We start from the raw sequence: 25,390 nt of genomic DNA on the forward strand, positions 1-25,390 counted from the left end.
TAGCGTACTTTCGGAAATCAAACCTAAGTAGTCGTTAGGTATCTCACCAATAAGATATGAATGCCAACAGCTACTCTTGCCTATTTATCTGTTTTTCTGAAACCTTAAAAGCAACGAAGAATACTTTCTATACCTAACCTACAAGATCTCTTTTCAGTGTGTCTATCAGTGTGAACAATACGATTTTTTGTCAACATCAACATACAAAACGCCAACTATACAATTTATCGTCGTATACAAAAAGCGCTCTCATTTTCAATGTCTCTCACACTCCCGTACGTGATTTGCGCGGACTTGCACTACTGTCTACTGAGTCACTGTGACCTTGATACGTTCGTTTCATCACAATACGATACGAGTGAGTTTAATCGATATGACGTCCGCGTTGTGCATCGATAATCGAGTTATGTGTAGCTGGGTGATGTTTCCTGGATTTGGTCTAGCTTAGTGAGAAAAATGTGTGGAAAATGCTGTTTGAGTCTGAATGATTGCGTTGTATCTTCTAAAACTTCCGTTAAAATCTACTGCTCTGCTAATAAACAGTTGACTATGTTCATAGCTAAGCCGATCAAGACACGTTATACGTAGATATTTCTACAACAGCAACTTTAATATTGATTAACTTACCTGCTGAAACCGTGAACCACTTTAGGTAACTAGGTACGCTATAAGTTACATGATGACAGTTCTAATTAGTCATGTGCGTATGTCGAATCGTGTCTCGATATTTGTCCGATCTTCTTTCGTGGAATATGTCGTCACGATACTACGTTTGTGGTAGAATTTATATATTTTCTACGAAGGAAAACGTCACGAATAGGTTCTAATAACACCTCCACGTGGAATTATTGTTGGTCTGCCTTTGTTGAAACACAGATACGTTTCAATTAAATGTTGATAAGTTCCTTTGGGAGTTAATTATAATAATTTTTCATTAATAAATTAGTAATTGAATAACAGATCCAATTTAAGATTATCAGTAATTAGCACTTTACTTATCATTTTTGCTGCAGACATTATTCTTTCAACAAAAATTCTCCGGCTATGGTAAAATCATGCGTTTTATTTCAGTTTTTGGTTAAAATATAAGTGCTGATTTTCAGCCGTTCGATTCCATCAATATTGTTCATTAACACCACTGCTAGGGTGTTTTCGCGAACCAGGGATGCAGTTTCACGGACATTTCAAAAATGTTTTGCACGACCATCCAGAAGGCACATTCATACCGCATTTGTACTACAAACCGGCGTAATTTCCCATTTATATATCCAACATTTAAGGAAATATCACACAGCTTTACTATTGTGAACAAGGCGACAATACGATGCTGTAATATGTCATAATGTGTAGTAGGAAGACAAAATGGCGGAAGAACATGTAACCAGTTTACACATCTCGGTTTATTTTATAGCGCGGTTTATATGCACTCGATAAACAACTTTATGTAATTGGTTTTGTGGTTCAATTTTGATAATCAGGTCAGCATACCGGCGGTGTGTTGTAGGAAAAGTCTATGCTGAAAATGTTCTGGAAAAGTTTTTTTTTTTTATACTAGTAATTTGTGTAAATTCGAGGCTAACTTGACTGTAAATTAATCTTAATAATCTAGTTTTGCCACTTTACTTGCAATAATCCTTTAATTATGAATTGAAACTGATTCATTTAAAATTAAATCTACTAGCCAGCTATGATGAATAGGTACCCTCAAGAAGTTTTCTCTTGCCTATTTTAATGATCATTTCAGTATGTATACTTAAAATTATTACCTCTATCCTTATTGTCTTCGCCATCTTTTATCACCATCTATTTTATCTATTCAGAATACAGTTAGCCATGATACAGTATAAGATCCTAGCGGTATTGTGGTAATTTTAACATCGATACACGAAGTTCAAGTAGATCCTTCAAATTACAAACTACAGTAAACCAGTCCAGTTTATATCCAAGGTTATTGACCTTAGCCCCGGGTTTTTTCCGCGATGTATCTTAAGGCTCTAAAAGGCTAAAAATATGCCGATTGTAACGTCATCGGTTTTTGTATGCACATTAAATATAGCTTATTGCATGAGTTTGTGTAGTTTTCCATTAGAAGTTCAACGGAATTAACTTAGTGGTGCTATTAATCAAATTATACGTTTTTTCTATCTAGCATTGCAACTTTCAGGAGCCCCTGAAATTTGCACTAATCGATTGAAAATAGAATGATTTGTATCCAGTTCTACTCTTCTCAATTCACATGATAACTAATTGATATTTTGACTTGCACGATAACTTTTCTTGAATGCCTCATGCATTTGTCAAATGTTGCCTTGCTAATCATGTAATATGACCATTTATACTTGATAATCCCATCATATATCTACGTCACATTCACAATCATAAAACCTACTAAAAACATAAAAGAACCCTAAAACTATTGTATAATAAAATTATTCAGATTTTATTAGCTCTTTGCAAAATGAAAACGGCTCACATCCGCGTTTAAAAGTGCCAAATGTACGCATGTATATATAAGTATTATTATGTAAATATTACATTATGTACTTGCTTTATTTTAAGCTTGTTATGTCATATGTGTTACGTTGCTTTTCTATGATTTAATTTGATTTAATTGCTTGCGTCTACATTCAGTAGGTATAATTGAATGTGATATGATTCTGATATAAGTTTTGACCTAGTTACAATTAAAACGTTATACAAAGTTGAAATAGTAAATAATTTGCATTCTGAGCACGTTTCCGGAGGACAGTGATGCGGAGGAATACTTCGACGCCTGATCAATTTTCTTTTATGTTTTATATAGAGTATTTTATTTAGTATTGTAAATAATAATAGGTTTCGAAAATCTTAGACATTTCTGGAAGTTTTCATACATTTTCGATAATATATTCCAAAATATTGACTACGCAAAAATACCTTGAAAATAATACAACTTTAAGCTACAAGTTTTTACATTGCTACCATAAGTAAAGAGACAGATTGCACCATTGGTTAAAACTGTGGTTTAAACGTTCGTTATGAAGGTGACATTCTGACTCATCTCATGTCAAGGTGGTTTCTTACTGATTGATGCCTTACTGTCCCACTTTCTGTAATTTTCCTGGAATTTCTGGGTCACACAGATGATTAACCCAATTAACTTGGTAAAACATGTTTTTGTTTATTCATTGTAAAATGATTTTATTGTGTAAATTATTCTGAAATTGTTTTGGTACTCAGTTGTTGACATCTCTCGTTGCAGAAAGATTTAATTACTTAACATGAAACTGATCAAACGATGAAAGTCGAGAGAGCGAAAAGATAAATAAACAAACCGTTACAAATAAACATCCTTACTCTTATTTAAACTGCAGTTTAAAATTACATATTTAGTTGTGTCATCCGGCCTTTTCATCCCTGTAATATTATTTTTCACTTTTGTCGTAACTCCATTCCTATGTACGTTGTAATTGCTACCTTGTATCAATGGCACTAACGTTGTTTTTCTTTTGTTTACAGAGAGACCTCGCCTCCGTCGCCAATGGGCGACGCGAAGGAGTCTAAGATGAGCCAGATACAGTTCTCACCGCCTTTCGAAAAACAAGAGAGCTCGGTTAGTATATTGGACCTTATTTAAGCTTAAATACCAATGGAACTCTTCTAAGTATGTTATATTATGTACAGACGACAGCGGGTCGACTAACCTGAATCTGTTACATTATACCAATCGAACATTAATCTTCCACTATTGCGATAAGGTTTAAAATCTATTGAAGAAATTTGACAGATTTAGGTTACGTTGATATTCTGTCGCCTGTACTTACTCAGTATACTTCGGACACCAATGACTGAGTAAATGTGGAGGAAAACATCTTGAGAAAACCTGAAGTTTAAAGTTTGATATTGCCAATAAGTCTTGTAGTGCAGTCATTGAAGCGAAAAATACGGTCTAACCTCCGAATTTTTTTACTGTGAACCGATTTGCATGAAATTTTGGAATTAGGTTCATCTTACCCTTAACTTCAAAAGTGAATATGATTTGAACTCCGCCACCCCCCCTGGGGGTAAGTGACACCCCTTCTTTGGGGTGAATATTTTTTTGCAAAATAACCTCGGATATCGATAGAAGACCTAATTTAGAGCAAAAGTTGTCGTTAAAGTTTTTAAAAAAATCCAATACTTTTCAAGTTATTGGCAATTGAAAATTCGCAATTTTTTCACGTTTTTCATCGGTTTTTTGCAAATATCTCCAAAAATATACGTTTTATCGAAAATGTATAAAGAACAAAATTGTAGCAGGTAAAACAACGAACAATTTGTTTTTTTATAAAAGGTCCTAAGTGCAATATTTAGCTAGATATTAAAGATCAAAGCCGTTTTTTATTTTGTCTGAAATTTAATCGACGTAGTTTATGCCATCTATTATTTTAGTAAGTTGATCAATTTACCCGTTTTATTATTTTCCGGTGACATATATACACATTACAATAGTTGTGACTCTTTATTATACTGCCTACTTTCACATTGCTCCAAATATTGACACTCTGAAGTTTTCAGTTACTAAGTAGAAAAAAATATGACAAGTTTTTGGACCGTAACTCCTTCATTTTTCATGCTATCACAATTTATAAAAAAACACTGTAAAAGTAATTAAGAGAGCTACAACATCCATCATTGCAATATATAGTAAAGAACTTTTTTTTAAAACGGTGAAGGGTTAAAGCGCTTAAGAGAGGCTGTGATTGCGCTGCCACGCGCTCTTTAAACAATCATATCTCCGTCAATTTTTGTTCGACAGAAAAAACAAACAAACCAATTTGTTTGTCAGAAAAATACCTAATTTTTTTATCAGTACACTTTTATACGTATCTGTCGTAATTTTTGAGATATTATGAAAAACAAGTGGGTTTTTCTTTAATTTGAAATTTTGTTCTTTTCGTTAATCGTGACTTTTTTGAAAAATATCTGTCCTGAAGCAGCCAAACTGATACTATCTATCAAACACTTCATAATAAAGTTAATCCTAGTCGGAATACGATAAATTTTAATTTTGGTGGAAATGGCACTTATGAAACCCATTGATTTAAAAGAAAAAATATAAGATGCTCCCCTTATTTGCAATACAGCTCACTTATTTTACATGCAAAAGACTTTTAATAGTGCTCATCTTAAAGCTTATTTCAAGCACTACAAAACCCATTTGTATTAGAATGTATAAAATGCATCTACTCGCCGCTACATGGCATTGACCACTACGATTAAATTTCAGACAAAATAAAAAACGGCTTTGATCTTTAATATCTAGCTTAATATTGCACTTAGGACCTTTTATAAAAAAACAAATTGTTCGTTGTTTTACCTGCTACAATTTTGTTCTTTATACATTTTCGATAAAACGTATATTTTTGGAGATATTTGCAAAAAACCGATGAAAAAGTGAAAAAATTGCGAATTTTCAATTGCCAATAACTTGAAAAGTATTGGATTTTTTTTTAAACTTTAAAGACAACTTTTGCTTAAAATTAGGTCTTCTATGGATATCCGAGGTTATTTTGCAAAAAAAATATTCACCCCAAAAAAGGGGTGGCAACCACCTCCAGGGGGGGTGGCGGAGTTCAAATCATATTCACTTTTGAAGTTAAGGGTAAGATGAACCTAATTCCAAAATTTCATGCAAATCGGTTCACAGTAAAAAAAATCGTAGCAATAATGCTTCAATGACTACACTGATTGGCGCTCATTCCTTCTCTGTATGAGAAGAGCCATGTTTGAATATGTACCCAGCAGTGGGACAACAAAAAGGCTACTGTTATTGGTCTCAGTGGCCAAAAGGTTAAGATTATTCCACATGATGTAAAACAGAACACAGAACTGTGAAGTTATAAAAAGATTTTCGTAAACGAAATAAAAAGGCATTAGCAAATTAGAAAAAGCAATCAATTTGTAATAACGTGACATAATTAATTAACGATACAAATAATTACGAGACATTCATCTTTTATCGAAGTCTGGCAAACATGACTTTTGTCACGTACACAAATAAAAATGATACTTTTAGATCGTCAAAGTAACTTAAAGACAAGATAGACCTGGCTTTTAAGAATATCCTAATATCATATTCATCATGCCTTACCCTCATTTTATTTCCTAGTAGCCGTTTTCCGCGGTTTCACCCACATCCCGTGAGAACTTCGGCCTGTATCAGTCGAAAATATAGCCTATTTCATTTGGGTACAGTGTAGTTTCCCAATAATGAAAGATTTTTCACATCGGTTCAGTAGTTTGGGAGCTTTTAAAAACGAACAAACAAATTATTACTCTAGATTTTTTTGTTCTTGTTTCTGATTACATCTCAACTATTCTCAACCACAGATTTCTCTCTGTAACTTTAACTACTACACAACTCTAAACTATGTCAATCACCGTACTTACATCGTGCGTTGCATAATTAACTATTGTCCAAACGACTGTAGTTAACTATTATAGTGTACTCGTATTTAAACCGGTTGGCGGTCTATCAAAGTGAAATCTGATGATAGTTCCTTATATCTTCTTTGAAGTAAATATAAGAAGATCTAAGCAACAGCATGAAAATCTGAGTTTGTGAGTTTATCGCGAATAGACAGATGCGATGGATGCTTATTGTGTCAGTTAAATTATTTTGTTTACAATAATAATGTCAATGTTGATTGATGTCAATGATAATTATAAAGAATTGTGGTCATTGACGTTAAAAACTTCCTTTACATGTGTAATGAGCAAAGCCAATAAATTGGTAACAGGGTTTTCCTGGCTAATCTATGTACGCTTACACTAATATTTTGAAGCTAGAGGTTTTTTGTTTGCTTGAACGTGATAATCTCAGGGAATCGTGGTCCGTTTGATCGTTCTTTCAGTGTAGACAGCCCATTTATCAAGTAAGGCTAGTTTTAATCCAGGTGCTGGAAGTAGGTCCCTCGGGAAGTGGCAAAAAGCTGGGGAGCCTAGGGTTTCTAAAATGTTTATTGTAGAGGACAAAAGAACAGGAATATTAGTCATGTTTTGATTTAGTCATTGCTTGTTATTTCATTTTTGGCAAAAGGAAAACCAAAAGGATTTCCTTAGTGCTTTTAGTAAGGCGCATAAGTTTTCCGGGCCACCGTGAAGTTGCCAAATTATGACTCCGTTGTTTTTGTTAAATTCAATGTCATCAGGTCGTATGTGTTTTATCTTTTCTATAATTGAAGCATTTTCTTTATCAGTTGGTTTTATGAAATTTCAAAATATCAAAAAGCTTACAGACGATTTTATTAAGGTTGCCGGAAGACGCTGGATGCAGGTCGCCTCCTAGTCCTACAGGTATCTGTGGAGATTAAGGGGGAGGCCTATGTTCAGCAGTGGACGTTCTATGGCTGAGATGATAATGATCAAAAAGCTTTAGGTATCCTGTATGATTCTAACAGCCAAACAATGTAGAGGTCTGATGCAATTTTTTGTCAATCGGCTTTCCCCCTATCTTCCTTTGTTTTACATACTTCCAACTAAAGGTCATCAGCCTAGAATTTTTGTCATGCAAATGAATCGCTTGACTTCGGAGTACTGGTGTACTTAATACAATAGACACTTAGATGCCATAAGGGTGTGTTGAGGAAGACGGTCGATGGGCAATTGTTTACCAGCCTTGACTCATTTGGTGATACCATTGATAAAAGGGAATGTGATTTCCTTAAAGGTATTTGGCGATGGGTTTTCTGGGTGTTAGAACAATGGTAATATTTCTTCTCGGGACAGGTTATCCTTTTGTGTTTTGGGACCTTTTAGCCAAATACATCCAACCTTCTATAGTATATCGAGAAGATGCCTGGGAAAGCTAGTTAAGGTCTCGGTTCTATGCCGTGGTTCTACGCCTGATCTCTCTGTGGTGGTGTCGGATTGCCATCCCATCGGGCTATGAGAGTAAAGGAATAGTGAGTGCACCTGTTTCTGCACAAATTCTCGTGCACATGTCCTGCGCAGCGAATATCTAGCGTTTATTATTGTGAAGTCAAAAATCGGTCCAGGCGTCTTTGAGTCATCATGTTTGGGAAGTCGGTTAAAAAGCCCAAGATATTGCAAAGCATGGTGCAGCTAGTAGAACGTGAAACAAATGACCATCTTATTACAATTGTTATTATTTCGATAACAAGTCTTTGATAGCACGAGCCTTATCTTTGTTTTAATATAATACTGAACAATCAATGTTACTGGAATCTGATGTGTCTGTGATAAGTGATTCATTTATTAATCCTGATAAACATAACATCACAATTTTTTTTTGTCTCTAATAACATCTTTATTGAATAAAATCCTGGAAATGGAAGATGTAACATCCCCTAATACTGCTCGGAAGCAAGCCATGCACAGTGACGTTTTCATGCACAGTGACGTTTTAACCGAATTGTAATAAAGGAGCAGATTTTTAATTCTTTATCATAAAGCCACCAATAGCCAGCTTCGGTTTGACAAAGTTATTTGACGAGAACCACTGGTACTTGAAAATTCCTTCAATGTTTAGTGTGTGTTCCTTCAGTGTTTATATCCCATTTATCAACCAATGCTATTGGATAGGTTCTACTTGGGTGCAAGAAGTACTTTCTACAGGAGTAGCAAGTCCCAGAGAGTAAAACTACTGACAGAAGTTTGTAATAACATCTACATAGATACTAATATCGTCTGTTTTATTCTCAGGTGTGGCAGAAACGTCAACAGGCGGTGTGTGTGCGGCACGCGTTCAAGCATTATGGCTCCAAGAAACGACCCAACCACGTGCTCAGCAACCTCAACATGACAGTCGCTAAGGGCACCATGTAAGTACATACTACCTCTGTATAAACTGCATTTAAGTAAATTACTAGTAGTCTAACTACTTGAGGAACTACCATATTCATCATTCCATTTCCTCATTACAGTCATGTTAAGCAAATTCGCAATAGTATCGACTGTAGAGAACAGAACAGAAATGTAACAGAACTAGATGAGTTACATCTACAATAGAATAGCTAGCAGTAGATACAATATATTCAATACTGTACAAAATTGGGAATGTTTGAAAGCCGCTAGATAGAATATATTTCCGCTGCACGCTTACATGAAATTGAAAAAAGTTTGAACTTATATCTGATTGCCGCTTGCTCGTTTTGGAGACTTCAAGCACAGTTAAAACATAATTAAGTTGTGCTTCAAGGTAAACAACTAATAAATAGTGTTATATACCTAATTAATTCTTTGTTATTGCCAAAGCATTTGTAAGATATCCCGTTATCCATCTTTAACTTATGTTAGACAAACAAATTCCTGGATCGAAGCCACATCAGATAACGGACCACTATCTAACATCTAAGTTTCCTTGTCACGTAGATATCCAAGAGATTATAATATACCTATATAGATACCTATATAAAGCATAAAGTCTGTCTATTTATTTGTTTGTCTAACAAATCTCTAGAACTATCCGATCAAGCCAAGTTTTGAGAAATTGATTCATTTCTCTATCACTCTTGAGCAAAAGTTAATAAGAATGCAATGGATGGAGTATTAGGAAAAGTTCAAATAAAACTAGGGTGCAGAACTAATCATATAAACACGAAAAGAGTAAACTAGGAAGTATGGCAAGATGCCAAAGTAGCAAGGGCGACGAACAAACGATTATTAACCTCTGACAAGCGTTATTATTATAATTGTAATGTTACAATCGATTACTTGAGACGATTATCAGCACGTAGTGAGGATGTTAAGAGATCGGACTTACTTCCCTAATGATCAAAGTATCGATTAAGGCTTGCAGTTTTGGCAATAGGGAAAATGAACATCTTCCGGGCTTCCTCTGGTCTTCCTTTAGAAGATGAAAGCCAATTTAAGGCAATAATTACTTAATACATGATTGTATAGTCTATTTGGGCTAAATCCAGTCCTGCTTTTCATTTGCTTTTCTGAAAATTCCCGAAGCTTCATGTCATTATACATTTTTCTACTTAACCGTTTGTTAAACAAAAAAACAGTAAGTAGTAACAGTAACTCCTGACATTTGCAACTGTACAATAAATCTTTTTTAAAATTATAAAAGAATAATTAAAACCCTGACACAATACTTTGCTCATATAAAAATAAACCTAGAACTTTCCACCACCCTTGCCATTTCAAAGTACAATGACATAAACTAATAAAAACAAATGACAGCAATTAGTCTATGATCGCTATAGACACACGTCAAAAGGTCCTTACGACGACAGACTGACGTCAAACGCTGATCATCTAGGAGTGCCTTTATTATTGACGTATGCCTGCCATGTAATTATGTTTACCATATAAAAACAATATTGGTTTTATTATGTTTGTGTATATTGAATTTATTAGAGGTGTTCTATTTGTCTGGGGGTAAAGGTGTCAATTTGATGAAGTATATTTATAGTTTTAGAATTCTTCGTTTTGGCAATGACTAGACTCTTTTCCTGTTAAATATATTTACACTCATTAAGGAAAATGTGAGTGTAGGTACTTGTGACACACCTGTGCTTAAAAACTTAGGGGAACATCAACAAAAATAGATAATGTGTCATAGGCCATATTCTACGTAATAATTAATATTCTTTAAATAAAAAATAAATACACTTTTTCCCAATATTTTACGGATAATACCACGTCAGAGACCGTCAGACGCTTTTAAGAAAACTCTGACATTAGGGCTTATTAGGTGATTAAACCTAAAGCTCACTCGATAAAAAGCTGAATGGAAACTTCCAGATCATTTCTATACTACGAATAAAACAGAACAAAGCCTTTGTCAACAACCACTGAACATTAACAGGCCTATAATCATACCTTAACTGGAAGCAAACAGTCGACGACCACATTCAGGCGCAGAGCCAATAGGCCCGATGAAGGCCTGATGTCGACGTAACAATAGTACCTACGTAGTGATTACAATATGCCGTCAGGAAGTCGCCCTGACGTCAAGATTCATACAATGCTTGTGACTTTTATGGTGGTGGTGGCAGGGCCGGATTGCCATATAGTAGCAATCGCTTCAGGCCCCTTTCGGCTAGGACACCCCGCGTTCTGGCTTTAGAGAAGCCCCAACTAGGCGATCAGATACTACCTCTATAGTTCTGCGCTGAATACGTTTGGCAGATATTTTTTTAAGGGTTTACAAAAGTAGATAAAGCCGGTATTCCCAACACTTCCCAATCAACCACCACATAAAGGAACATCGAAACAAACTCTTCGAGAGTCTCTTTTAAAGTCGAAACGTAAATTATTAGTGGAAACATAAAGGATGAACAGGCTCGTTTCTAAAATTAACTTTTCAATTGGTATATAATTACTTCCATTACATAGAACTCTAGGATGGAGCCCAATATTGTGCGTTCTATAATCCGGCCCTGGATATTGTCCTACCCTATCTGGTGCATACAGACGGTGTGCTGACAAGATAGCCATCCTTTCATGGATTGTATGTGGATGACATACGAATTACAACCCAATTTTATGTTGGTATATTGAGGTCGTGTTTAATGAATAGGGGGATATTGGTAGATGTTTTGTGAGCTGTTTCTAAAGATTAGGGTTAGGATTCCAAAGAAATTATTGTATTTAACTATAAATACGCAAAGCGTACATGATTTAAGAGTATCTGTCAGAAACTTGGTATGAAATCTGTTGGTAGTATTTGACAGTAGTTTTCCCAAGTTAATAAAAGCTGTGAATAAAATTAGCAACTAACAGCAAAAATAGATATCTGTAGAAAAAAATTAAGTTCAAAGTTCCAAATACTATAACAGGACAACTAACAACTAATATAGTATTAATAGCTTCCATTGACGTCTTTAAAATCGAAGATCTACCACAAAAAACTGAATACTGATATATGCCACAAAAAAATGGTGGATTATCAAGAATCTTTATATTGATGAATGTTTTTTACTATACGTCTGAATAACTCGCGTTTAGTTAATGGAAATTATTAGCAGTTTGGCGCCAAATGCCGTGACCTCTACCGAGTCTATGATTTTGTTGATATTACCAATTATGGTTATGGAATTTTAGGTAATATGTGGTAATAAAAGGGCTGTTTTTATCTTTACTGAATACTGATGCCTATTGTAGTTTTGAAGTACATGCCATTTTCATGATAAAAAATGTTTTTGATGATATTTGTTGTGGAAATAGACTAAAACTTGGAAAAGTTTATAAAACTCATATTATGTAAAGGAGTAAAGAATTTCCTTAGGATACAAATAAAACAACATTTACTAATGTAAATAACGAGAGGTACTTATTTGTCCAGCAAGGTTACCTACTTTACATATGGAGTTGCATAAATATAAGCTCTTCTATCCTTCCGTCACCCTTGGGTGGCGTGACGCAGCCACTAAGCACACGACATCCTCGCAGCATTGAGAAATAAGTCACAGCGACTGCCTACAATTGTCTCCTTCCTCCACATACTGTAATACCGTCTTTTCCTTAAACCACTTAACTGTCCATCCTATGACAAATTTTAAACAAAAACCCACCTTATTGCGTCCACATAAGAGTGTTTACATACGCATTTTCTGTAGTCACCAAACGAAGACCACCACTGACCATGTAGAAAAAAATACAGAGAAAAATCAATCTTATTGCAGTAGTCTTAAGAGTGTATGTGACTGTATAAATAAGTTGGTTTTGTACGGAATAGAATGTAAATGGTGTTGTTTCGCAAATGCTTCGTCCTCGTGTGCGTTGCGCTATGCGCTTGCGCGGCCGACCGTTGCGATCTCGGACGGTTTTAGGAAATGCTCGTGTGATGGCTGAGATTTAATGTTAGTGGTGCAATGGAATGAGCTAGAATTTTGATGATGGCCTAGATATGTTGCTGAATAATTCAAGAGTATTTTTTTGGTCACATTTTTAGTGTAACATCTGTTTGGTGGTTAACTTTCAAAATAGCTGCTACTTTTACTACAAACCATGTCTGTTGTTGTTGTTGATAAGTTTTTCATTACTTTAAATAAATAGACGTAAAATAAAACATTTACGAAATCATCCAATTACCTAATGTCTACTTATGTGCTACCAATTTCACATTACCTATCATTACATCTTTATCTTCATAAGCTCTACTTTCATCAGCTAGGTTCGTCTACTTCTCCATAATTACCACGTGCTAATAGTTGCTCTACTTCCTCAGATACGGTCTTCTGGGAGCTTCAGGGTGCGGCAAGACGACCCTGCTGTCCTGCATCGTGGGCAGGCGGAAACTTAACAGCGGAGAGATATGGGTGCTCGGAGGAAAACCTGGCACCAAAGGTAAGCACCTCTAAAATCAGAAATGACAGAAACAGTAATAAGAGATAGATTCGATCGTTCTGGGAATGCTTAGAAGATTTAGCCCTCTCAGAGGTAGGAGGTATTATCTTTGCTTATAAAAGGACAAAGACTTAATTAGAAGGCATTTTTGGTTTTCGACTAATTATGTTAAATATTAGTTAGAAAAGAGGATTTTTTCCTCTTAAATAATGAAAAAACTTGTGGGTTGATTAACTATCCCATACGTATAGAATGTATGCAGCTCCAGATACAATATACTTTAAAAGAAGCACAGAATGTTGATTTTGTGTTTTCAATGCCAGTCATTCTGGGAACACTAAAGACACATCCAAAAACCTACTCCCTATAAGATTTCTAACATTTCTTCTTTCCCCTAGGATCGGGAGTCCCAGGCAAGCGAGTAGGCTACATGCCGCAAGAGATCGCTCTCTACGGGGAGTTCACCATCAAGGAGACGATGATGTACTTCGGCTGGATCTTCGGCATGGAGACCAGGGAGATCGTGGAGCGACTGCGGTTCCTCCTTGACTTCCTCGACCTGCCCAGCGAGAATAGGATGGTTAAGAATCTTAGGTAAGTCTATTGGAATAGTTTTTACAGCTTCCGTGACTTTAGATAAAGTATGGAATCAGGCACAATATATCAGGCAAATAGGAATGTTTTAACTGTGATTTTGTTAGGATTCCAAATAAGAGTGTATTACGCTAACATTATAAAGGCGAAACTTTGTAAGAGTATATGCGAACGAACGAATACTGATTTAACTCGGCAGTAATGCTTATACATGAGAATTGATCCCTCAGGAAACCGCTGGCAATATGTAGATGCCTTGTTTTAATGGATAGGTCCTGGTTCTGGAATCAAGTGAAATGAAAAGCTTTTTTACACACTTAACAAAGCTCAGAATTGGCAGACAACATTATCTTCTCACAGTAAAGTAATAATAAACTGCGTCTATTTAATTACCATGTCATTAAGACATAATGTGTTTCTACCTACATAGCAGTTTACACCTACATTACAAAGTCCAGTATTAAGAGGCAAACCATACAAACACTAAATAAACGTTTCTGAAATATTTACTTTACCATTAAGGCCTATAACGAGGTTGGGCAAGTGAGTACAAAAGTAATAAATTAAAATTTATGGGGCCTAGGTAATTGAGTCCATGTGCTGACCTAAATATACGAACTTTATTTAATGAGGTCTATCAATCAACTTCTGACATTATCACCCTTTCTTTGTAGGGTTTAAGTGTAGGTACCGTAGTAAGCACAAATATATTTAGCCTTTCAACTTTAGTGTCGATAAGGGATGTTATTGCCACTTTTTAGTGTAAGACAAAGGGGTTGCAAAAAGAAAGTTGCAAATCTGGAATTACAACGATACGCCACAGCAGTCGTGGTTACAACCGCCATCCATTCTTCTTAATATCTATATGCTCTAGTTAATCAATTTATGCCATACTCAAAGTGGATACCAACTGATAAAATATAAAACACAAGACCAGGTGTCTTAACCGACATGATCGTCCTATCTGATTTGAATGAAACCGGAAAATCCGGAATCATTTCAAAAGATCGGTATTGTTATACCCAAAAACCACTATTCAAATTATTTCTGTATCTACACAAAAATGTGTGTAATTCTGTTTGGCACGGAGTATTGCTATGGGTTACGGGTTGAGGAGGTCAGATAGGCAGTCGCTTCTTGTAAAGCACTGGTACTCAGCTGAATCCGGTTAGACTGGAAGCCGACCCCAACATAGTTGGGAAAAAGGCCAGGCATATAATGCCACACTATGTGGATTGATTATGAAAGAGCTAGAAAATATGAGAAATTTTACAGCATTTACCTTATCGAATAAATAATAAAATATTAAGGTTTAAAAAAAATCTAACAGTAGGTACCGCAATTAAATCTAAGACATGTTAGTAAATATTCTGTACCTAGTCCACTCTCTTTACCTACTTACAATAATGACATGCGCGCTGCGCGTGCGCACTGTTTATAAAATACTGAACACTTGACGCAAACACACGGAAACGGAAGTCAACACGAGATCTGTGGTAATCTTAATTACTATAATTGGGTAAAGCGAACGTAATTATAATCAAAATGTGGGTAGTCATTATTTTTTAAGTTTACTGTATAAATAGCTTTCCAGTATTTGCTCTTACATCCTGAAATAAATACTTCCTATTTTTCTCAAAATATTATTTTCCAGAACCCAGCTTTCCTTACGTCAATTTCACTAAAATCGGTTAAGCAGATCATTACATCGTTTGCAAATCTTCATCGATTACTCAGAAAACGTCCCGACTTCTAAGATTCATTATGTAGGCTTACAGATTTCCAACAATTTATGGAAAAATACCACATCAATCCCTTCAGAGAAAAAACCATGACGATAATCTGTTATGTACCTACTTATGTACACATAAAATCTTCACAAATATTACTAACAGGTATCTCCGTTCTAACTTGACTCATAGTTTAACATCTCATTTTGTATCTATTTATGCAAATATTTTATACAAAGACTGTATTTCTCTAAAATTTTACGTCAATCTGGTTGTTCTCGGAATAGAATAACAGACAAACATCCAAGGATTGTAGACATCACCGGGAAATAACATAATCCGCGAGTTTATGAACCTAGGAAAATTATAAACTTTCGTAGGAGTCTAAACGAAAGATAAATTGTATTATTTGTCGCACATATATTCGCATATTGATAAACTAACCGAATTTTCGCGCAAAATTAAGCAATAACCAAAGTCAATTTAGAATCCTAAAAAATAAGAAAATACACTTGCGAACTTCGTAATTTTCGGTTAAATACATTATTTTCTTCTTAATCACAATCATATTGATGTGCAGTGATTCAACTAGTTGATTATTATGCAATAATTAATGGCAATATTCTGACAAATTAATATTGAACGGAGTATAACCACGGCAGACCAATTAAATATCAATTATAATAACATTAAAATATAGCGGTCAACTGCACCAAGATATGAATAATTTTAGAGATTCCTATAGTCAAAAAACATCTGCCTAGCCTTTTCCTAACTATGTATCTCGAGATCGACTTCCAGTCTAACCGAAAGCAGTTGAGCACTAGTGTTCGACATAGAGCGACTGCCTATCTAACCTCCTCAACCCAGTTACCCGGGCAACCCGATACCCCTTTGTAAGACTGATTATCAGACTTTCTGGTTTCGGTGTAAAGAAAATGTTATAGTAAAAATGGTATGCAACAGTTCAATATTATATTTAACTGGTTACCCAATAGTATGCATGTTTACGATAATTTTACGATCACAACTATGGGTTACGGTAATACAAAGATTGTGTGAACAGACTAAATTGTTTGCGCACTGTAATCGTAAAATTAAATTACGTTTTACATACAAATGGGGTGGTGTTAAGATTATTGAAATGGGAAAATATAGATTTTGAATTTTAAATAATGTGTTAATTTTGACTTTTCAAAAATTCATTAAAAAATAAAATTAGATAGATGAGTATGCGCGATCTAGTTTGTCTACCTACAGCCTTATTTTTGGGGAAATCGGATAAAATTGTTGAATCAAGTAATTATTACGATTATTTTAATTTAAAAATATTCACAAAGTCATACTTTTTCCTATCGTTAATTAACTACAAGTTTTTTTTAGTTTTATTAAGGCAAGGTAAGTTAGTTTGGAAATGCCCCCAACGCAGCGTTCTCAAAATAACTTGACGTGGAAAAATTATGTAAGGTATTGTTCAACTTAAAAAATTGGAAAACGATTTTCATTTACTAGACACAGACTTTTTCACACCATCAAAAACATTTTCCCACACTAATTACAAGCACTACAAAAACAAAAAAAAACAATGTCCCTAAATAGCTAAACAAACAATGATAGACATTAGTGTACATTTTCCCGACAGCAAGCGTAACAAATGCACGTGCTATGGACATTTGTCACGCGTCTTGTAAAGTTACACGCGTGACAAAGGATTTTCATGAATGTTATTGAATAATGAGATGATTTTAGAGACAGTTATTGATACAGATAATTGGTGATTTAGCCAATATTGTTTTAAGTTAGTTTTGCTATGCCAACGTCTATTAATTTGGTTATCATTTAGACCTAAAATCACCGAAAACAAAAGCCTCAATGTCTTTAAAACAAGTATTGATTATTTTGGACGTTCAAGTTTCAGAGAGCTACGAGTATATAGTTATATTTTTTTTTGCAAATAATTTGTTATTGGAATTTTTATAAATATGAATCTACCTAATTCTTCAAACCTAATAGACAGACATGTGTTGCTTTTTTTACGCCAATTCTTCTCCGCAAAAACACATAGGGGTGGGCGTTTTGGGACAGTCTTTTGTTTTGTCGTTGAAAAAGTGTTATTCTACTAGCCTAATTTGAATTACAAGTTTATACCACTTGACATCCTAATATTGTGGGTCACAAGAACAGTGGACTTGAGAAATGCCAAGTGCTGCTAGATCCGTATTAAACTGAATGTGCTCATAACTTTCAAGCGAGCAAGATTACGTGACAACTGTTGGGTAACGCAGCGGTTTCTTAGTCTCCACTTCATACTAAATAGAAGATATATTAATGTGGGGTTTAACCAGCGCACAGATTTTGATACATTACTTCTTGAGAAACATAATTACATTGAAACAAATCTGGTGTTTTGAAAGGACTATTTCTCGCAGCCAAAGCAACTAGCCGTATTGCAATAAAAAGGTTTTTTTTCCTGTCGGCTCCACGGGATTGTACGAAAGAGTTACCACAGCCCTGGTACTCAAAGAGATAGAAGGAACAAAAACGGTAGGGGTGTTTATTTCGATACCAAATTAGTAAAACCATTTCAAAAAATGCGGTGCAAGGATTAAAGCAATAGGCAATTTTAGAGTGACAGTGAAGATTATGAATAAAAATATATATCTAGAACCATTTACTTTATTAGCTTATTTACTCTCACAAACAAGGCAACAGTGTTGCACCAATACTTACTCAAGGTTTTTTTTTTTGTGAATTCGGCGAATTGCGCTCCCACGATATTTTCCTTTAACTAAAGCTATATAGTTGCGTCAAGAGATAATCTTATTAATAACCTTATAAGGAAATTAACAAGAAGCATATTCATATTAAGGAAATAGTTATGACGACATAAAGATATTTCAGTACTTTCAAATTTTGATAAGAGGTACTTGTTAATGTCTGAGCATGAACGTAGATATAGATCATCACCTGCCTAGCCTTTTCCCAACTATGCTGGGGTCGGCGGCTTCCAGTCTCACCGGATTCAGCTGTGTACCAGTATTTTACAAGTAGCGAACGTGGATATATCTATCCAATATTATCCTGTCATTTGTATTTATATTTTATCCGAGTTCTGGATGTAGTTCCCTCGGGACGCCTGTAAAACCATGCTAGCTAGCAACCAGCATATTATTAAAACAGCCTCAGAATCAACGGTGTTTTGTGTTTTTACACAGTCCAATGAACTGGGAGTTCCCAGTTCGTATTATAGATGTTTATGTTTATTGGTACTTGTAGACAAAAACATTCTATTGTACTATTATATGCGTAAAAAAACTTGCATTAAATAAAGGCTCGACGGGGACGGGTGCTTGACCGATAAAGGTTTTCTTACCTAAATATGCATTATGTGCTGGTCATTGTGAACTGAACAGGAAGTATTTTCTTATTTATAGATATAGAATTGTTCAACGGTAAATAAAACGCTTTTTCTGCCCTGATTGGTCATGAAAGGTCTATAAACAATATAAGCAATGTCAAACATCATAGCGAATTATGCACTATATTATTTCATCGTCTTGCCTGTCTTACCCAAAGTCAAATTAAAAATATTTATTTTCTTGAAAATCAAAATCAAAATCAAAAGTCATTTATTCAAAGTAGGCTGAAAATCAGCACTTTTCGAACGTCAATACAAAAGATCTTGTAATCTGGAATCTTGTAATGGTATATCAGGATTTGTTAAGTACTTACACCTATATGGGCATTTTCAGGCGTTACAAAAAACATACCTTCCAAAATAAATGCCATGAAAGTCTATTAATCTATAACTACCACATCAAAAATAACTTCATTTGAATCGCGTCTTTCATTAGACAGATTCAAAAGTCATGATATTGCGCAATCACATTTCGCAATACGTTCGACAATGGCTGTTAGACAAATTTTCGAAAGGTGAAATCTCATATGACTTTACTGTTTTGTAGCACGAGATATTGTTATTGTTTGGGATAATTTATTTTGCTATGTTTCTCGAAGATCTTAATTGGCGATAGGTCGAAGTTTTCCAAAAACCAGTATTTTTTAAATGAGCTGGGCTATAGAGGACTTTTCATAAGCAACACACGTTAAATTGGTGGGTTCCGGCTGTCATTTGAACTTCTTTCGCAGTCGTTAAGGGTAGTCAGAAGCCAGAAAGTCTGACAAACAGTCTTACCAAGCGGTATCGGGTTGCCCGGGTAAATGGGTTGAGGACAGAGCTCCATGTAAAATACTGGTACCCAGCTAAGCCCCTTGAGACTGGAAGCAAAACAGTAGGAAAAAGACCAATTGAACATCCTTAGATAATGTGAATGTATTGACAATGTAATCTTACCATTTTTTTCAGCTGTATAGGAACGTTTTATGAGCGTGCAAAATCATTAATCAGTCGAACGAATCTTTCACTCGTAAAATTACTTCTATGAAGTAGTATGTAGTGATGTAGATGAAGAATTTAATCGATTACAGAGACGAGACATCACAATCGAGATAACGATTGAGTAACACGTTACGTTGTGTTTGTATAATCATAATACCTCTATATCTGCGTAACGTTTCACTTTTTTTAGAAATAAGAAAGGCGTTTATGTATGTACTATCGGGGACACTGTCGCCTAACCACGACTAGGTTCCTTTTTGATAATGTATTAAGAAAAACACTTTCTTGCTTTGCCCTTATGACGCTTAAATAAAAGATATTATGCTTCCCTAGAAGGTTCAGTCAATAAAGGGTTTTCTTCACGAGTAGTCAGGCGAAAAGTCCGCGGTAATAAAACTACTTTGATCTTATTTTAGGTTCGATGTTTTGCAAAAAACCCAAGTCGAGTTGGCCGTTGCATTGGATTTTTCCATGGCTACCTAAATATCCGTCCTTAATCCTAATTTGGGACTAATAAACGCATTGATCGTTCACCTTATTCTGATTTTAGTATAATTAATTGATGCATTAAGTAATGGGTATTTCTGGTATGAATCATTTAGTACCGGTTCCAAAAACTATGTTGTTGTAGATGATGATGCGATGTCCATAATATTTGGTTAATTAGTCTTTCCTCCATAGCCTGTCTTAGTCAAAAAACTCAATGGATTCTATAGACTCTTTTTAAAAACAGTAACAACGCTAGCCTGGCAATACTTTTAGGGTAATTTTGTTCTTCTGTGAGTGCAATAAGAAATAATATATTAGGTGTGACTGTAGGTACTACAATATATATTATGATACTTAGAATCCTTTTCATATTTTCAGCTCCCTGTCATAAAAATACGACACCAATCTAAGTTCATATTAAAATACTAATCACCAATTTTCTTCCCCAGCGGTGGTCAACAACGTCGAGTCTCCTTCGCCGTAGCCCTCATGCACGACCCTGAACTGCTGATCCTCGACGAGCCCACCGTGGGGGTGGACCCACTGCTGCGCCAGTCCATCTGGACGCATCTTGTTCGCATCACCAGCTCGGGAGACAAGACGGTCATCATTACAACGCATTATATTGAAGAAGCTCGGCAGGCGCATTGTGTGAGTAACCTATCTTTAGTTTGTTTCATTATCAGGCTTTTTTAAAAAGGGGTACTCAGCTACGTCCGGTTAGACTGGAAGTCGACCCCAACATAGTTGGCAAAAGGCTCGGAAGATGATAATGATGATGATCATCAGTCTTTTTATATGTCCCACTGTAGGATATAAGCCACTTTCTTATACAGAGAAGGTTTGAGCGTTAATCACCACGCTTGCCCAAGGTGGATTGGCGATTTCAGACTTAATTTTAGGTTACCTCAGGTTAATTTTTTCATCTTTAACTACTCAGTTAATGATGTGTACCTATGTATTTCTTTGAAAGAACTTATGTAAATGATTCCATGAAAGTCACACATCTTCATCATCATTGTCGCATATCTTGTCTTAGCTCGTCGTGTTCATATAATATTTATCTAAGATGTACTAGAACAAGTCATCAACTGCCTAGTCTTTTCCCAAATACGTTGGAGTTAGCTAACAATCTAACCGGATACATCTGAGTGTTTAAGAACAAGTTATATAATCACAAAAATATATAAAAAAAATTACAAATATGTAGCTAGAATTTTCAAAAATATGACGACTTTACTGATATAGGTAACAAAAAAGTCACGGGTATTATGTAAACATTATGTTAAAATAGCAAAAAATTGCAAAATTTTGAGAAAAAATCTTGTAGTTTTTGTTAATCTTAGTTGAAGGTTCGAGTCAATGTTACTTGTCATATAATAACGATAGAAATAAAATATTTAAATGTCTAAATATTTGTTTTTTTCATACGTTATTGATGAAGCATTTTATTATTAACCAATTGTTACCTTAACCTTGTAAAGAATATTAATAAATTCTATCACAAGGACTTAAGTAACAAGAATTCCATACACAGAATTAGCGCTATTTATTTGTGGAGATTATCTACAGCTAACTTACAAGAAAAAAAGCTTTTTTCTCTTACAATATTAGTATTGTGTAAAGCAAACGAAACCAACAGCTACACATACTATACAAAATATTTCCGGAATGCTGTTTCCTTGAAAAAATCGTGTTTTCGTATCAAAAAACTTACTAATGGTGGACCATAGACTTCCTCGTAACATTAGCATATCGTACGCATAATGTTCACTACGTTCAACTGTTTTTATATATTTTTATTTTGTAATAAATGATGTTTAGAGTCAACTGTAGAATTAGAGCTATTTCTACCTGATGGTGGAAATAAAGACTTGGAAAAAAAGAATGAAGTTATGATAGAAGATAAATTAGACTTCTCTTAACCGTTGTGAACTTGATCAAGAAAATCGATGTAAAAACAAGTCTATCAAGAATTCATTGAATAGGTATATATTTTTTGTTAATTTAGAGAATTTGAATTGAAAATGTCAACAGCTAGATTTCTGAGCCGATTTGGTGCTTAAAAAACAAAAATATGACGTCAAACTTAAATTCAAAATTCAGGTTTCCGAAACAGGAAATGTTAAAAATGATAATACAGATCGACAAGGCATATGATGAGACTAGATTTTTTTACATCTACTTACTCAAATATGACCACTTGTACCATTCAAGTTTCCATGTACATTCCATCTCTCTTTAATCAACAACAAAAGAAAAAATCGCTTTACTTTTGATGTATGGTAATTTTCTGTCACACCCATAGAACGTAATGTAGTAATAGTAACCACACTATTAGATAAAATATTTCCTAATGGACTACAGTTTCTAATGATTATTTTTCCGACCCAAATATCGACCAATAGAATTGCACCATTCGACGTCACGTGGTACAACCTACATGGTATTATACTGAAAATTTTTTGAATATTTTCTCTGGTCGTTGCTACGTCAAACTGACAGGTTGTGGCCGACATTTGGGACGGAAAAATAATCTCCCGAATACCACACGAGCTTCATAATTATCTGGCATTTCCCTCAAGGTTCCCTGCAAACAAATAAAGTCGTCAAGTTTTTCAGGAAAAATCATTTTTTAACCTGAAAAACTTGACTCCTTCATTTGTTTGCAACGAACCTATCGGAAAATACCCGATAATTTTGAAGCTCTTGTGGTATTATAAGTGAAAATTTTTTGAATATTTTCTCTGGTCGTTGCTACGTCAAACTGACAGGTTGTGGCCGACATTTGGGACGGAAAAATAATCTCCCGAATACCACACGAGCTTCATAATTATCTGGCATTTCCCTCAAGGTTCCCTGCAAACAAATAAAGTCGTCAAGTTTTTCAGGAAAAATCATTTTTTAACCTGAAAAACTTGACTCCTTCATTTGTTTGCAACGAACCTATCGGGAAATACCCGATAATTTTGAAGCTCTTGTGGTATTATAAGTGAAGATAGAAACAAAACAAAAACATATCATAAACATTTTTTTCATATTTTGACGTTATTGGCAAAAACTATGAGAATTATTCTACGTGATTATCTGATTAGTTACGGTGGAATGGCTATTAAACCACGTTAATGACTTTAGATTTTATGTAGATGCTTGATGTTTTCGTTGTAAACAAGAATATAAAGTTATAGTTCACGCCAATAAACTTCGAATTAAATAGGAACAGATCAAGTTCTGAAATTTCTTACATTATTTTATCTATCTTCGTCCCCGTACATTGGAGAGCACTTTAAAGTCGGTCCGGTGCCTGATCTTTCTCCGGTCGTGTCGCGTTACTATCCCATCGGGCTATAAGAGCATCTGCGTCTGCCCAAATGCGTATGCACTATAATATATCTGTCTGTGATCTCCTTATATGTGAAAAGCCGCCCTGGCTGACAATCGGCTAGGCGGACATCATCATCATTCTATCTGTCTTCGTGCACAAAATACTATGTATATTTATAAATTTCTTCAAAGACCTTACTATATCTCTTCTTCCAGATTGGTCTAATGAGGAGTGGTCGTCTCCTGGCCGAGGAGTCACCACAGGCACTACTACAGATGTACAGCTGCATATCCTTAGAAGATGTGTTCCTCAAGCTGTCTAGGAAGCAAGGTAATTAACACATACATATATTTGACCTGGCACAACACATCACACGCATTTTGTAACATACTTTGTCTCACTGGCTAATGATCTCACAAACGATTAGATTGATCGCACAATGCACAAAATCATGAATTCAGTGATCTTACTCTTTTATTAATAAAGACGTATTAAAGGAATAAGAAAGGAATAACCATACATTTTCATGGGTTCAAAGTTGGATTAAAATTACTCCGTGTTTATAACGGGTCGTATTACTAAACACGGATCAACTTTATCCAATAGTCAGTGATTATTATTTTCATCAATCACCCATTTGGTCAACAGAAATATGCTAGGGAAGGACATAAAGTCATAGCTTAGTTTATCGATAAAAATTGAAACATTGATAATGTAACATCTCCCATGCTTAATGAATGAATGATACAATAATTGCATGAAGGGACCATAACAAATGAGGCAGCTGTTCCCACGTGGACTATCAATATTTATAGCGCACGATGTGAACTTGGTGTTTAGTTGACACCTGTCAAAACATCACTAGGCATTAGGATAATTGGTTGCGGATTTGTTTGATTTGATATTGGGGTTTCATTCATTTGTAACCATTGACGGACAGTGAATAGGCCGACGAGGTACTTAGAATCAAACGGCATAGGTAGGTACCTAGTAGTGATGTAGGCATCGTCTTTTGTGCCTTTGCAAAATTGTAATATGATAGTTGAAGGCAGTGAAAAAGAAGAGAGAATGTTAGCATAACAGTTGGAAGCGGAAAACATATTGCGCCTATGATGAATAACTTGGGAACAGGACAGGAACAAGAAATTTAGCTCAGTCTCAAAATCAATAAATCTTCACATGAGTAATCGTGATAATTAACAATAATGCCTCTTACATTTCTCTAGCAATGTAACAAATATAGCTGATATTGAATGAAGATACTCATGTCATAATAGTTAGGTAACAAACGCGCTCAGGGTTTTCTCACAATCCTCTGCGTCCTTCATTGTGTAAACGCCTATAAACATTATTATCGGCCACTCAAATAGTTATCGAACGTAAACTCATGTTTCCAACTCTCACGTGTTTATGATCGCATAGTTGCGTTATAATTTATAGTTTTGTTGCCTATTGGGGTTGGGGACAAACTTGAAGAATGTAAACAACCGGAGGCCGGCTTTGAACTGTCATTGAACATCTTTGGCAGTCGATGGGGTAGTCGGAAGCCAGTAAGTCTGAAAACTAGTC

General features: G+C 35.1%; 1 protein-coding gene across 3 annotated transcripts in view; it reads left to right on the forward strand.

Annotated features, from left to right (window-relative positions):
• Window positions 1–25,390, forward strand: part of LOC110376033 (ABC transporter G family member 20) — a 95,369-nt gene that overhangs the window by 58,152 nt on the left and 11,827 nt on the right. For all 3 annotated transcript variants that reach the window (XM_064040078.1, XM_064040079.1, XM_064040080.1), the window contains 6 exons: window positions 3,499–3,592; window positions 8,686–8,804; window positions 13,166–13,284; window positions 13,683–13,878; window positions 20,946–21,147; window positions 24,037–24,151. In XM_064040078.1, coding sequence (XP_063896148.1) covers window positions 3,499–3,592; window positions 8,686–8,804; window positions 13,166–13,284; window positions 13,683–13,878; window positions 20,946–21,147; window positions 24,037–24,151 — 845 coding nt within the window. The remainder of the gene's footprint in view (window positions 1–3,498; window positions 3,593–8,685; window positions 8,805–13,165; window positions 13,285–13,682; window positions 13,879–20,945; window positions 21,148–24,036; window positions 24,152–25,390) is intronic.

Source organism: Helicoverpa armigera, chromosome 21 (genome assembly GCF_030705265.1).
Source record: "Helicoverpa armigera isolate CAAS_96S chromosome 21, ASM3070526v1, whole genome shotgun sequence".
NCBI lineage: Eukaryota > Metazoa > Arthropoda > Insecta > Lepidoptera > Noctuidae > Helicoverpa > Helicoverpa armigera.